Source organism: Oryctolagus cuniculus, chromosome 12 (assembly GCF_964237555.1).
Source record: "Oryctolagus cuniculus chromosome 12, mOryCun1.1, whole genome shotgun sequence".
NCBI lineage: Eukaryota > Metazoa > Chordata > Mammalia > Lagomorpha > Leporidae > Oryctolagus > Oryctolagus cuniculus.
In genome coordinates, this window is record NC_091443.1 from 81,637,736 (window position 1) to 81,654,391 (window position 16,656).

Here is a 16,656-nt window from a genome sequence, read left to right on the forward strand (position 1 = left end):
GTCAGCGTGCTGAGGCCGGCACACTGCGCTGATCCGATGGCAGGAGCCAGGTACTTCTCCTGGTCTCCCATGGGGTGCAGGGCCCAAGCACTTGGGCCATCCTCCACTGCAGTTCCCGGGCCATAGCAGAGAGCTGGCCTGGAAGGGGGGCAACCGGGACAGAATCCGGCGCCCCGACCGGGACTAGAACCCGGTGTGCCGGCGCCGCAAGGCGGAGGATTAGCCTAGTGAGCTGGGCTCATTCGTATTAACATCTTTATCAGAAGAGGCCCCACGATGTGATAGCCTCAAGGCTATGTTTTCATTCCATTGTTCCTGCCTACACAAAACAGCTAGGTGCTGCAGCAGTTATTCTGTCAATATCCTTTTCTTTCTCTTTTTACTTTAATTTACCTACTCAGAAAAGAAAGCATACCAACAGTATTTGATTTTCTCATTTTTAATTTACTTGTTAGAAATACAGCTCTCACAAAGCAACAATAAATTCACAAGATGCCTAATAATTACAAGACCACTGGAGATTTGAACATCCCACACTTCAAAAAAAGAAACTCTTCTTGGTTATATAGGCCAATGTCCTTACTCTTGGAAGATGGATGCATACTGAAATATTTAGGGGTTCAACTTACCTTCAGATGGCTTTGAAACAAATGAATTTAGGGGTTAGTGTTACAACAGAGCAGGCTAAGCTGCCACTTGTGACGCCAATATCCTATACTAGAGTGCTAGCTCGGGCCCTGACTTCTCTGCTTCTGATCCAGCTCCCTGCTACTGCATATGGGAAGGCAAGAGAAGATGGTCCAAATGCTTGGAACCCTGCCACCTGTGCTGGATTCCGGGATGGTGTTCCAGGATCCTGGCTTCAGACTGGCCCAGCCCCAGCCACTGTAGCCATTTGGGGAGTGAAAAGCAAGTGGAAGATATTTCTCTCTCTCTGTAACTCTACCTTTCAAATATATAAATAAATCTTTTTAAAAGATGAAAATATGTTACTAAAGAGAAAAATAAAAAGGTAACCATTAATAGATTTAGGTGAAAGGCCTACAGTGCTAGTTGTATTATGCATTTGTCTAATCTTTCAGAAAATATATAAATTTTCAAGATTAAAAAGCTAGAAAAGATAAACACTGTACATCAAGTAAATGCTATATGTAAAACTGGCAGAAAAACTGATTGGATCTATGAGATGGAGAAAGATAATTTTAAAAATAAATTTAAAAAACAGTGGAAAAAACTAAGCAATACTAAGAATCACCCACATGCAAGAGTGGTAGGAAAATGACCAACAAGTTATGAGAAGTATGAAAAAACATAACTTGGCCTCCTTCCCACTGAAGGTCAGGAGGGCGCTCTCTCTTTATGATTAGAGAACAATGTTTCTTATTTCCTGAAATTTTTCTCAAAGTCACCAGGTCACAGGTATTTACTAAACGTAATCTGCCTTTTAAAACATTACTTTTCCTAATTACAGAAGTATAGTAATGTGGCAAAACATAATCTACCTTCACCTCCCCAGAGATTTGGTGCTCAAGCTTTTAAAATTAATGTAGGTGAAAATTTACCTATGACAAAACTTAAACAGTATTGTACATAATGGTCTGAAATGTGCTCTTCTTCCCAAGTGTAAACATTTTCTCACATTTAAAAAAAATAAAAAAAAAACCTCTGTAAAGAACTTGACTAAAGGGCAAATGGTTCTTTGCAGCAAAATGGACACAACTGGAGGACATCATGTTGGGTGAAACCAGCTGGACACAGAAAGACAAATACTGCACGTTCTCCCTAATATGTGGGAGCTAAAGTTAAAAAAAAAAAAAAGAAAAAGAAATGCTTCTGTGTATCAGTATTGCCACAAACATAGTTTTGTGAAACTTGGTTTTATACCTTTGTCAAACCAGTGGTTAAGAATGTTATACAACTATAGTTGGTTTTTTTTTTTTAAGATTTCTTTTCTTTTTTTTTTTTTTTTTTTTATTTGAAAGACAAGAGTTACAGAGAGAGCGAGAGAGAGAGGGGTCTTCCATCCACTGGCTCACTCCCCAGATGGCCGTAACGGCCAGAGCTGAGCTTTACTTCTGGGTCTCCCACATGGTTATAAGGGCCCAAGGACTTGGGCCATCTTCTGCTTTCCCAGGCCACAGCAGAGAGCTGAATCACAGGCAGAGCAGCCTGGACTCGAACCAGCAACCATATGGGATGGTGGCACTGCAAGCTGGTGCTTTAACTCACTGTGCCATAGCACCGGAGCCTATACTACTATAGTTTTAGTATCCATGATTACTTTAAAATTTACTGTATATGGGTGAAATGGTCATTTTTCCATTCAATTATTGTTTGTTTGTTTTTATTTGACAGGTAGAGTTACAGACAGTGAGAGAGAGAGACAGAGAGAAAGGTCTTCCTTCCTTTGGTTCACCCCCCAAATGGCCGCTCAGCCGGCGCTGCGCCGATCGGAAGCCAGGAGCCAGGTGGTTCCTCCTGGTTTCCCATGCGGGTGCAGGGGCCCAAGCACTTGGGCCATCCTCCACTGCCCTCTGGGGCCACAGCAGAGGGCTGGACTGTAAGAGGAGCAACCGGGACTAGAACTCTGTTCCCATATGGGATGCTGGCGCTGCAGGAGGAGGATTAGCAAAATGAGCCACAGCGCCAGCCCCTCAATTACTGTTTTTAGTTATTGTCTATATTCCCACTAAACTAGTGTATTTTTGTTTTATATTTGTTAAATTTCTTATTTGGTGAAGTAGTAAGCCTTTTTACTGTAATATAAATTTAAAATGTTATCTCAAAAACTAAAAAAAGAAATGGAGAATAAAGGTGGATGGGAGGGAGAAAAGGAGAAAGGAAGGAGAGAGGGAGAGGGACAATGGGAATATCATTATGTTCTTAGAATTGTATCTACAAACCATATTGAATCTGTCAAAAACTAATTAAAATTTTTAAAAATTTTCTAGAAGCAGGAAATAAAAGGCAAATAGCTCAAATACTGTAGAAAGAGCCTAAATTACACTATGATAGCAAAATGTGCCAACTCATGTGCAAAGGCAAGATCTAAGAATGACAATTCCACTACACAATAATTTTTTAAAACATACAGTATGTTTCTTTTTTTTTTTTAATTTTTTTTTTTTTTTTTTTTTTTTTTTTTTTTTGACAGGCAGAGTGGACAGTGAGGGAGAGAGACAGAGAGAAAGGTCTTCCTTTGCCGTTGGTTCACCCTCCAATGGCCGCCGCGGCCGGCGCGCTGCGGCCGGCGCACCGCGCTGATCCGATGGCAGGAGCCAGGAGCCAGGTGCTTTTCCTGGTCTCCCATGGGGTGCAGGGCCCAAGCACCTGGGCCATCCTCCTCTGCACTCCCTGGCCACAGCAGAGAGCTGGCCTGGAAGAGGGGCAACCGGGACAGAATCCGGCGCCCCGACGGGGACTAGAACCCGGTGTGCCGGCGCCGCTAGGCGGAGGATTAGCCTAGTGAGCCGCGGCGCCGGCCTTAAAACATACAGTATGTTTCTTAGAGATACAGTAGTGTTGAAGAGCAGGAATTCTAGAGCCAAGCTGACTATACTCAAACCCTTGCTTCTCCCCAATTAGTAACTATCTGACTTTTCTGATCTTGGATAAGTTATCCTCCCTGATCCTACTCCCTCATTTATAAAATTAGAATAACAAGATGTACAGAGATGTTGTGAAGAATGTGTTAATACTTAATAGAAAAAAAAATGCTTCAAAAACAGTGTTCAATATATAAGTACTTTATAAATCCTAGCCATATGACTACTTTCCCTATTCCATGGTTAGATAGCTTCTTACATACCAGAAATCCTTTTAATAGAAGCAAAAGCTTTCTTCCCAACCCTTGAATCTGAAACTTAACAATCTTATTTCTCCACCTAAATTAAATACAAGAATAAGGGGAAAAAACAGGATGAAAATTTAATTAACATTACGAGGAAAACAACAGTCAGAACGTGTCTTATTGATGGCAGGTTAATATCATCCTCTGTGTGAGATAGCAGTATCATACAATAATAGTTTTTCCTGTCTATACCCAAAAAAGTTGCTTCTACAACCTTAAAAATGGGAGAAGAAAATCTACAAAAATATTTTGACATTACAAGACTTCCTATTTACAGAAAAACTCAATTACAATAAATGAGAGGATGTGTAAGAATTAGCTAAGGCTGGCTCAGTTCCATTCCTCAAAAAGATTACTTGTAATCAAGTTGTTTTCAACAGACTTTTCACTTGTATGATTTCAAAATTAGTTTTCCCCCAACATAAAAGTATATTTCCTTCCTACTTGAGTCATCAACTATATCTTAGGCATCAAACTATGTTGACCAGTGCTCCTTATTATCCCGCATACACTGATCTTGAAGGTTCCATACCCCACAATCAAGACTGATCGTGAAGCTCTGAACACCATACAGCAGTGTTCTCCAGTATGAGAACACGTAGGCTTCCAGGAACTCTTAGGTTCCATTTTTCAGCAATCTACCTAAGAACCTTTAATGTACTTTTTTTTTTTTTTGGACAGGTAAAGTTAGACAGTGAGAGAGAGAGACAGAGAGAAAGGTCTTCCTTTGCCGTTGGTTCACCCCCTAAGTGGCTGCTATGGCCAGCAGGTTGCGGCCGGGGCACTGCATCGATTGGAAGCTAGGAGCCGGGTACTTCCTCCTGGTCTCCCATGCAGGTGCAGGGACCCATGCAGGTGCAGGGACCCAAGCACTTGGGCCATCCTGCACTGCCCTCCCGGGCCACAGCAGAGAGCCGGACTGGAAGAGGAGCAACCAGGACAGAATCCGGCGCCCCGACCAGGACTAGAACCCGGGGTGCCGGCACCGCAGGCGGAGGATTAGCCTAGTGAGCCGCGGCACCCGCCTAAGGTACTCTTGGATAAGCTACTTCTACAACATAACTTCAAATTTAACCCAGTTCCTTCACTAGAATCCTGTCAAATCATCTTCTAGAAATAAATATCTACACTATACAGTAACAAATGGAATTTCAAGATAAGAGGGTGTGTCTACAATTAAAAACATTTTGACACACCTAGTTTTTGAAATAAGCTAGTTTCTAAGCTATTTAGCTCAAAAGTACATGTAGCTCTTTTACAAACTGTAAACTAAGTCACAAAGAGTATAAGATATTTAATGTATTAAAATATACTGAATTTATTAAACTTCTACCACATAAAATTTTAAAATCCAAAAATGGAAATGTGTATTCAATTTAGGTTTCTATGCAGTACTGAAACTCTTTTATCCAATTTCAAGTAAGTACAGGCTGTAGTGCAGGGGTTAACGCCCTGGCCTGAAGCACCAGCATCCCAAATGGGTGCTCCTTCGAGACCCGGCTGCTCCAGTTCTGATCCAGCTCTCTGCTATGGCCTGGGAAAGCAGTAGAAGATGGCCCAAGTGCTTGGGCCCCAGCACCCAGGTGGGAGCTCCTGGCCCCTGGCTTCGGATCAACACGGCTACAGCCAATTAGGGAGTGAACCATACATAGGATGAAAGACCTCTCTCTCTCTCTCTCTGACTATCCTCTCTCTGTGTAACTCTTTCAAAAAAATAAATAAATCTTTAAAAAAAAAAAAAAGTACAGGCAATAACCCACATAAGAAATTTGATTTTATTTTTTCCCCCAAGATTTATATATTTATTTGAGAGGCAGAGTTAAAGACAGGGAGAGGGAGAGACAGAGAGAGGTCTTTGATCCGCTGGTTCACTACCCAGCACCATTCCAAAGCCAGAAGCTGGGAGCTTCTTCTAGGTCTCACACGTGGGTGCAGGGGCTTAAGCACTTGGGCCATCTTCCACTGCTTTCCCAGGCCATAGCAGAGAGCTGGATTGCAAATGGAGCAGTGTCCAAAAGGGATGCCAGCACCACAGATAAAAGCTTAACCTACTACACCACAGCACCAGCCCAAAATTTGATTTTCAATCTACTTACAGCACTCTCACATTCACACACCAAAAAAAAAAGGGGGGGGGGGACTCCAGCCACCACCCCAATGTTGCTATACATCTATCCTACACCCTTAGTTTTAGCCAAAGTCCATTCTCGTACTGCATCATTCTTCCTTATCACACCCTAAAACATCTGCCTCTGTCTCCTGGTTGAGAACCATGTAGGGCTTTGCTCTGCACCCAAAGAAAAAAGGCTCCTCCCAACAAAACAGTCTACTGTTCCCAGAGATCCCAAAATCACTAAAAGATTCTTGCTATTATGTGGGTAAAATTGAATTTTCTGTGTTATCAAGAAAATTTAAAATGTTTCTATCAAAATCAAGTTTTTACTTCCTAAAAGCATGAATGACAACGCATCTCCAAAGCTGACAACAAAAGTGTCCTCTCCACTATGTTAGATCAAAACACCTAATACTTGAAACACATTTGGAGTTCTGATAATCTTCTGTACTAACCGGGGGGTCACTTTCTAATTTACCAGAAATATTCCAACTTTAACAAAAACCATTATGACACTCCGTTTCCTAAATGAGGCTATTTCCATAATACAGCTGACAGCCAGTACTACCAAGGCTGCTTCACTAGAATACAACCTGGGTTGAATGTAAATAGCTAAATAACATGTATCCAAAAAGTCAGTCCACTGACCAAGCAATTTATTTAACAATTATGTGGTCTTAAAAACATGTACTTATTATAAATCCTAATGTGAACTAGACACAGTACTGAGTCCTGAAACATCCAGACTAAAAATAAAGTTACTTCCTTCCCACAACTCCCATCTTAGTAAAGATACAGATTAGGGCTGGCACCCTGGAGCGGAAGGATAATCCACTACCCCCGACACCAGCACCCATACCAGCACCAGTTCAAGTCTCTGCAGCTCCACTTCCAATATAGCTCAAGGCTAATGTGCCTGGAAAAGCAGCAGCAGATGGCCCAAATATCTGGGCCCCTACTATCCCCTTGGGAGAACTGCAGAGAGATCCAGACTCCTGGCTTCAGCCTGGCCCATCTCCAGCCATTGCAGCCATTTAGGGAGTGAACTCACAGATGGAAGATTTTTCTCTCTCCCTAACTCTGCCTTTCAAACAAAAAAAGATAATTTTTTTTTACAAAATACTGGTCGGGGCCGGCGCTGTGGGGTAGGGAGTAAAGTCGCTGCCTGCAGTGCAGGCATCCCATATGGACGCTAGTTCAAGACTTGGCTACTCCACTTCTGATCCAGCTCTCTGCTATGGGCTGGGAAAGCAGTAGAAGATGGCCCAAGTGCTTGGGCCTCTGCACCCGTGTGGGAGACCTGGAAGAAGTTCCTGGCTCCAGATCAGCTCAGCTCTGGCTGCTGCAGCCATTTAGGGAGTGAAACAGCAGATGAAGATCTCTCTCTGCCTCTACCTTTACTTCTCTGTAACTCTGCCTTTCAAATAAATAAATCTTAAAAAAATAAAACTAAAAATACTGGTCAGTTACTTAATCATAAAGCAGCTTGAAATAAAAAAAGAGTATCTAAATGATAGAAAAAAATATAAGCAAGAATATAAGATTTAAACTTTACTACTTACAAATACCTCAGAATCTGCTTTGCATACATTTTAACTACACAGTAATTTTTGAAAGTATACACATTGTAATTTTTGAAAGGATCCTGTATAATTACTATGATGTAAGTTCATAACAACCATTTTAAAAGACTAAATTATTAATATTAAAAAGTGATAAAATTCTGTTGGAGAAGGAATTAAGAATTTTCTTAAATTTTGCTTTCCTAATGTGTACAATGATGCTCTAACATTTCAACTGCTAAAAATTTTATTGGGATGGATACTGGGTGTATCAGTTTAAATGCCCGTGTTCCATACGAGAGAACCTGCATTTGGAGAACAGCCCCAGCTCCTGGCTCCAGCTTCCTGCTAGTGTAGACCCTTGAAGATCAATGGTGATGGCTCCAGAGGCTACATTTTTGCCACTTACATGAGAGACCTGAATTGAGTTCCTAGCCTCAGCTCCAACCCGGCAAGAATAAAACCACTGCAGGCATCTTAAATTATTTTTTATAAATAAATTTTATTAATTTGTATTTTGTAACTAAGACTCCAAATGTATAGGCCTAGAAACAACATAATTTAATGCTACTTGTTTAGCACTGTAAAGTCTCTTCAGCACTTTTACAAAGTATTCCATTTAATTCTTAGGAAATGAAAACAAAGCAAATTAATGACCCATCAATTCATAAATATACAATCCTAGCTGTATTCTTTTAAAAGCTAAATCCAAGGTTCAAAGATTCAAATGTTTGTCCATGTTTTTGCATCTTGCCACCATGAATATCAAGCAAAGATAAAGGAAAAAAAGGTTTTTGCTTCACACATCACACACACATTTAGCTAAAGTACAAAAATCCCATTGTTTTCCGGAGTTTGTCTCTGAAATAGAAAGTTCACAATTCGCATATGAGGGTACTTCAAAAAGTTTGTGGAAATGAAGTAAAAGAAGTTTATTCGGTGCAAAAAAAATGTGAAAACTACACATAATCATATAATCAATAGTATCAAGCAAATTGGTGAACCAAAGAACCCAATACCAACTTAAGGAAAGTTACTTTATTTGTTTTTAAAGATTTACTTATGTATTTGAAAGTCAGAGTTACAGAGAGAGAGGAGAGGCAGAAAGAGAGAGAGAGAGGTCTTCCATCCGATGGTTCACTCCCCAATTGGCCGCAACAGCCAGAGCTGGGCCGATCCGAAGCCAGGAGTTTATTCTAGGTCTCCCACATGGGTGCAAGGGCCCAAGCATTTGGGCCATCTTCTACTGCTTTCCTAGGCCACAGCAGAGAGCTGGATCGGAAGTGGAGCAGCCAGGACTAGAACCGGTGCCCATATGGGATGCCAGCACTGCAGGTGGCGGCTTTACCCGCTATGCCACAGTGCCAGCCGTAAAGTTATTTTAGAAAAAAGGGGGCGAGGTGTTTTGCCGGCACTGTGGCATAACGGGTAAAGCCACCACCTGCAATGGCAGCAACCCATATGGGCACCGGTTCGGGTTCTGGCTGCTCCACTTCCCATCCAGCTCTCTGCTATGGCCTGGGAAAGCAGTAGAAGGCAGCCCAAATGGTTGGGCCCCTGCACCTGCGTGGGAGACCCAGCAGAAGCTCCAGGCTTCTGGCTTAGGATCAGCCCAGCTCTGGTCATTTTGGCCATTTGGGTAATGAACCAGCGGATGGAAGACCTCTCTCTCTCTCTATGCCTCTTCCTCTCTTTAACTCTGCCTTTCAAATAAAGTAAATAAATCATAGGGGGGGGGGGGTAGAAAAAACAAACCTTGTTAGTATACTTTTAAATCTAATTTTTCCCCTCATTCCAAATTCACTAAACTTCCTCCACTCACCATCTAGAACAGCACCTTCCAATATTTAATCACAGATTACTGAAAATCCATACAAAGTTTTAACTAGTCCCCAAGAACCAGTATGCAACTAAAACTAAATCCCAGACTCTGACACCTATCCCAACCTATAATCTTCTATCAAGACTCAAACTCTTACACATTTTCAACATCAAAGAATCAGCTCTTCAAAGTTTTATAAAATTACACTCTCCAATGTAATGACCTGAGACCTAGATACAACTGTGCGCCCTCAGTAAATTTTGCTAGTTTCATTCACACTGAACATTTGTCAAGCCTTTCCAGTTTTCTTCCATATAATTTCTACGCTTAATTCTACAACTACTCAAATCCAAGATTCAATCACTCAATTCATCAAGCAGCTCGTGTATCCCTTATTGTATCACAGCCCAACTTAACACGGGTTCCAGTCAACATTTTATAATATTCTACATCATAATAATCATGACCTATTACATAAATAACGACAGTCCTGGTTATCAAGACCCAGTTAGCATTTCTCCTTCATTCCTGCCATGTAGTATCCATTCCAGGCTAGTAAATCTGCAAGCACCTTACTAAACTATAAACCATTCTCTTACTTAAAAAAGCTTCCCAACTGGGGAATGGCCCTCCAGTTTCACAAACCTTAATTTCAGCTGCAAGTACAACACATAACTGAAACTATATTTTTGTATCCATGCTTTGTCTACCTTGACATACTAAATGTTACTTTACTTTTCTTCTCACACAACACCAATCATAAGCACACAATAACCCTGGTGACTGAACAGCAATGATGAGGCTGCATATCTCACACTATTCAGCTGGAACTGCGGCAGCTTCAGAATTGAGTACACCTAGATCAAGGAGAGCCTACATTCCCCAAAACTTCCCAGCACTGTTGTCTCCTACAACCTAGCTGGGTGAGGACTGACCCTACAGCACCAAGGCAAAGCACCACACTGCTGCCCTTGCAGGAATCCAACTGGTAGGATTATTACAGTTTTTCCACTTATCCTTGACACTGCTTCCTTTTTCCTAGGATGAAAATTGACAGCTAGATGGGCTAGAATTACCACTGCTGGATATAGTCAGAACAAGCAGACTTTTTAGAGTTGCTAGGAAGAATCATTAACAATCATGAAATAAATCAATTGTTCCTAAAAAAAATGTTTTTTAATTTAAAAAAAAAAGGAACTCTGGGGTTCTTTACCTAGGCTTGTTACATGGAGTTGCCCATTGAAAAGCAGACCAAATGCAGATCAATTCATACAATTCAGAGTATCTGCACCTATTCTTTCAGGCTTAGGGCTGATTTGAAGTTCCACATTTCTCTATTCACAGCTGTTCCTATTTACAATTTATCTTCCCAGTTAGTGGTCACATAGATCTCTCACCGAAATTTTGGGTTAGTAGCCATGGCCAATGACTGCCCTTGCCCTGCTCTCAATCCTCTCCACACACACAAACTACATTTTTGGTACTCCAAAGGACAGTACTTTAGATTCAGTCATTCTAGTAAACGCATATACTTTCTCAATTATCAAACGAGGCTACAGCCGCCGATCCAAAGCATTCCTGAAAAAAATGTTAATTCAATGCTTTTAAGCATACTCTGACGTCTTTAAGTATACATTTGGGTAAGTCAAAAGCACTCACCTAGAATAAGCTACTTTACGCATGAACAAAAAGAGCAGATCCCAGAGCGGATCCCATTGTTAGCAAAAGTTTTCTAACCATTACATTTTCTAACCATTACAAAGTAATGCAATGAAGTAACAAAAAGAGTTGTCATTGTGGCACAGGATGTTAGGATGTCACTACTGGATGCGGCTAGGAGAGTCCCGCCTCTGTTTCTGACCCAGCTTCTTGCTAATGCACATCCCAGGAGGCAGCAGATAATTACTCAAGTCCTAGTGTCCTTGCCACCCACAGTGGAGACCTGCATGGAGTCCCTGGCTCCTGACTGTGGCCTGGCCCAGCCTTGGCTGTTACAGCCATTTGTAGCATGAACCAGAGGACAGGAACTCCCTCCTCTTTTCTCCCTCTCTGTCACTCTGCCTTTCAAATAAACAAACACATAGGTCTTTGTTGAAAAAAGAAAAAGAAACAGGCTTTGAGATCAAAATGATTTGGGTTTGAAAGTCTAATTCACAGTTTCACAGTGGATAATGGTAGAAAAAATTATCTCTGCAAGCTTCAATTTCTTCAACTGTAAAACATCACCCTTCTCTCATAAATGTTGAGAAATGGGGGATGTGGCACTGTGGCACTGTGGGTAAAGCTGGGGCCTGCAGCACTGGCATCCCATCTGAGGGCCACTTCAAGTCTGGCTGCTCCATTTCCAATCCAGCTCCCTGATAATCCACCTGGGAAAGCAAGGGAATTAGCACAAGTTCTTGGGTCCCTGCCACTTACATGGGAAACCAGGATGGAGTTCAGGCTCCTGGCTTTGACCTGGCCATTGCAGCCATTTGGGGAACGAACCAGCAGACGGAAAATAATGCTCTAACTCTGCCTTTCAAATAAATAAGTCTTTAAAAAAGAAAGGAAGGAAGGAAGAAAAGTGGAATTCCTAACAGTATCAGTCACATAACAAACATCGTAATAATGCTCCTTAAGCCCCTGATCAGATAATATACACCCTTGAAGGTCTCAAACAGGCTATTAAAAGCACACCAGAAAACAGAGAAGTGCCTTCCATGTCCATTCCGCTGAGCTCATAACGGAGAACCCACACATACACATGGCAGATACTGTTACTGTAGGGGATGGTCTGAAAGAGGCCTTAAAGTAACAGTGCTCAAGGATTCGAGTCTTGGCTGCTCCCCTTTCTACCCAGTTCCCTGCTCATGTGCCTGGGAAAGCAGGAAGATGGCCCAAGTGTTTGAGCCCCTGCACCCACACATGGGAGATCCGGATGAAGCTCCTTGGATCCTGGCTTCAGCCCTGTCCAGCCCCGGCCATTGCAGCCATTTGGGGAGTGAACCAGTGGATAGAGATTCTCTCTCTCTGTCTCTAACTCTGTCTTTAATTAAATAAAATAAATCTTTAAAAATATATTCTCACATGCATAAAAATTCCTAGGGCTGTATCTAATCAGAAAAGTTCCAATAATTTTCCAATATGGCTATGAAAAAATAAAGAAAGGCATTTTTATATATAATTCAACCAGGTGAGACATGTGCCAGAAATGGACAGCATTAGGAAAGCTTAAGTTTTATGATTCTGAAGTCTTTCATTCTCCCTCCCCGCCACCCATCCCTGTGTATGTAAAATAGGAAAATACTTATACACAACGATTAACAAATTAGAAAAATGGAAACTAAAAGGTTTCATTAAGTATCTGAAAATGACATTTTTAAAGTTAAATCTGTATTTCTACAACTATTAATGTATACAAATATATTCATTTCTCACATTTGCTAAAACAAATATATATTTAATTTAAATGTACTCTGGTCTACAAATCATCATCATATAAACATCTTACAAACTTAACTATAAATAGCTCAGATTAGCAGATGAAAATGGTATCTATTACAGTATAATATCTTCATGCTACAATCTTGATGTTAATTGTAAAACAAAAAATTCCAAGAACTTTTTAAGAAAGTTATGCTTAACAGAAACGCCAAAAAATCAGCCAGTTTAATGCAATAAATGACTGCAGAGTTCTGGAATTAGTAAATTTCTGTATCAGGATCTTTACCCACAAAGATTATGCATTTAGTTTACTTCAAACATCAGGTTTTTACTACTTTAAATTTTTTAAAAAGGCAAAGATGTATATACTATGACCCTTCAGCAGCTTGATGTATTTGTCTTACTTTTTATTACTTCACAGAGAAGAGTGGCAACACTCATCTATAATCACAAAAAGTGAAAATGGGCAGAAAAGTGATTTACTGGAAGCCACACTTAGAACAAACAGAAATGTTACAAGAAAAGGAACTTACAGAGAAAGCCCCCAGTACATGATCCTTTTTAGAGCTAGACATCCACCGCAGCTCTTCATCTAAAATGTCTATGGAACAACCGAATGCTATAAAGTGCAACAGAAGTCTGCCTACACAGCATACACACAGACTAAGTGAGACTCAGGACAGAAGTATGCTTGGCCCTGCAGTCCTAAGTCAACGCGACGAAGAAAAGAGCAGAAACAATACACTACATGGAACACTCATATACTTTCTCAATTATCAAACGAGGCTACAGCCGACGATCCAAAGCATCCCTGAAAAAAATTTTAATTCAATGCTTTTAAGCATACTTTGATGTCTTTAAGTATACTTCCGGGTAAGTCAAAAACACTCACCTAGAATAAGCCACTTTACACATGAACAAAAAACAGCAGATCCCAGGACACGGTGGAAATAAAAACTGCTGTTTCCAAACCCGAGTCAGCAATAAATTACACGCTTTTAGCCAATTTAACTGTAATTTGTAAGGCGGGGGGCACCGTTCTGACAGTCCACTGACGACGGCTGTTTGTCTATCCCATCTGAGAGTTTAAGAAAACTCTCAAGCTGGCTCGCCCAGGGACCCTCCTTCGACTCTAAGCGACCCAATCCCGCCTTCAGATCACAGAACAAGCCGAAACCGCTCACCCCGCTACCTATCAAAGCCTTTCCCCAGGGCGACAGAATGTTTTCACTCCCCACGAACGCACACCCTCCTGCGAGTCCTCTGCAAACGCGCGGGCGCTCGGTGCGAAACCACCTTCGCACACCAGCGGGAGATGCCCGCTGCCCCTCGGCGGGCGGCCCCTCCGCAGAACCGAGTCGGTCCGGATCGCCTCACCCCGCAAAGAACAATACACGAGCCCGGCTGCAAACATCGCAACTTCCCACGAGTCTGCGCGGCGGTTCTCGGCGGCGGAGAGGACTCCGGAATCCGCCACCGGGCAGCGGCTGGGGGAGGATGCGGGAGGGTGCGCGGTGGACGGCGGCGGCGGCGAAGATCGCCAGCCCGCAGCCGCTGCCCGTGCCCGCCCGGCGGGGCTGGAAGGATGCAGCTCCCGGCCTGGGCGCTGAGAGCTCGCCTGGCCTCCGGATCTCCCCACTTTGCTTTTCCCGGAGGCGACTCCCGCCTCCCGCGCGGCCGGAGCGGTGGGGGGGCGGGGAAGGCCTCGCGGGAGGCTCCGAGTCTCCACGGCCCGCCACGGAAGGGAACGCGGTCGGGGCGCGGGGGGACAATAGGGAGCGGGCAGCGCAGCGCGCCCGAGTGGCGCCGCCGGCCGGCCGGGCTGACTGAGGCGCCCGCGGCAGGCACGGCGCGACTGGGCTCCGCTCGGCCGGGCCGTCGCTCCGCCGCGCGGCCGCTGTGGTCTCGGCGCCCCCGGCGCTCCGGGTCGTGCCTCACCTCCCAGCCCCGCCGCCCAGGAGAGGAGCAGAATTAACACTCTCAGCAACACCATCTTCCGCTGCCGCCGCCTCCTCACGGGTTAATAGCAGCACATCGATCCGGAGGGAGAAGCTGAAGGGGCTTGGTCCGGAGCCTCCACGGGAAGCCGGGACCTCCCCCGGCAGGAGAAACGGCGAAGCACCACCCTCTCGCTCCACTTCAGGGGCCGGCAACGCGCCCAGCTCCTCCAAAACAGGGACCTCCCTCCCCCTCGTTCGTTTCCTTCCTCCCTTCCCCGCTTTCCTTCCCTTGCTCCTTCCCTCTTCTCTGCCCCCTCCCCGGGGCCCCGGGGCTCCGCCTCCTTCCTCGCCACGTGATGCGCGGGCACCCAACCGGCACGCGGGGCCGCGCCCCTACCTCCCGCCCCTCCCCCTCCCCCAGGCGTCCCAGAGACGTGCGCATGCGCGCGGGGGCCGGTTCCCGGGCTGCTAGGACCGCCGCCGCTTCCTGTCCGCCGGCGGAGAGCTGGGATTGGGCTTGGGAGGCGGGGTTTCCTCTGGTCCCGCCCCCGGACGGGAGCGCTCCTGGAGCGGCGGTAGCGCTGCCCTCGGTCTCGCCGCGGTTGAGGACAGTCCACTGGGCTCGACCCGGAGCGCGGAAGAGGGAAGAGGAGCGCTTTCCACTTGGTAACTTCACAAAGAACGGAGCTTTTGGTTCTTCTTTATCTGGTTCTCCTGGTGCACCATAGCTAGCGAGTAAACAAAAGTCCCAACCAGCCGGAATCGTAGCGGCGACTGCCACCAGTGATACATGAATGCAGGGACACTTCGAGCCGGAGGAAGAAACAACACCATGTCCACAGCGCAGTTTTCTGAGCTCTTTACAAATTCGCGTCACAGACTAGGCCCCAGTCATTGTGAAAGCGTGCAGCCTGATGCACACGGACCTAGATCTCCAGCCCAGGAAATGTCCTCTCTCCCACTCTCTCTGTCCCATCTGTGAAGCAAAAACCCTCTCCCCTCGCCTTCACCCCAACTTCTTTGAAGCTCATATTTGGTTTCTCAGTAACTCACTTTGGTTCTTTAAACTCGTGTTTCAATAACTAGAACTTTCCGGTGCCGTTTAATGAGATACCCTGCATCTATTGGGCACCCTGTTTGAAGTCGGCTGAGTTAGGACAATACTGCCGCTATCAATGATAAGTTGGAATTCCTACTTCTATGCTGGGCGTTTTATACAATTTAACATTAACACAAGTCCAGAGTGTTTTTTTTTTAATTTTCAGTTTGAGAAATGAATTATGATTTTGCTCAACATTAATGAGCTCAAAAATACCCTAAGGCACCGTTATTAATAGTATCCATTCATTTATAATGAGATGTATAGAATCATCACAGGATGACAATCTCATGAATGTTGATTTTTTTCCATTTTTCCTTTCTTTAAATATTCAATCTTAGAGGACAGTAACCTGCAGACATTACATTGCATATTACCTGTTCTTTTTACTGTTACCTTGTGGTACTGTCACAAATCAAGTTTTTATTTTCTACTTTTCAGACCAACTTATGGCAGGTTTAGTGTTGCACAGTTTTTTAGAATTAATTCCAGTGATTAGCCACGAAGATACTTTCGAAGTTCAACTAGAAAAAAATCAAAAAACATATTTTGTTTTTGTTTTTTAAAGATTTATTTATTTATTTGAAAGAGTTACACAGAGAGAGGAAAGGCAGAGAGAGAGACAGGTTTTCCATCTGCTGGCAGCAATGGCCAGAGCTGTGCCAATCTGAAGCCAGGAGCCAGGAGCTTCTTTCTGGTCTCCCACGCAGGTGCAGGGCCCAAGGACTTGAGCCATCTTCTACTGCTTTCCCAGGCCATAGCAGAGAGCTGGATTGGAAGTGGAGCAGCCAGGACTCGAACCGGCACCCATACAGGATGCCGGCGCTTTAGGCCAGGGCATTAA

General features: G+C 43.9%; 1 protein-coding gene across 1 annotated transcript in view; it reads right to left on the reverse strand.

The window, feature by feature from the left end:
- ADAM10 (ADAM metallopeptidase domain 10) overlaps positions 1-15,050 on the reverse strand; it is a 155,326-nt gene extending 140,276 nt beyond the window's left edge. Inside the window, exon 1 of the mRNA XM_051821954.2 lies at positions 14,712-15,050. Coding sequence (XP_051677914.1) covers positions 14,712-14,766 — 55 coding nt within the window. The 5' untranslated portion in view covers positions 14,767-15,050. The remainder of the gene's footprint in view (positions 1-14,711) is intronic.
- Positions 15,051-16,656: the final 1,606 nt, after the last annotated feature.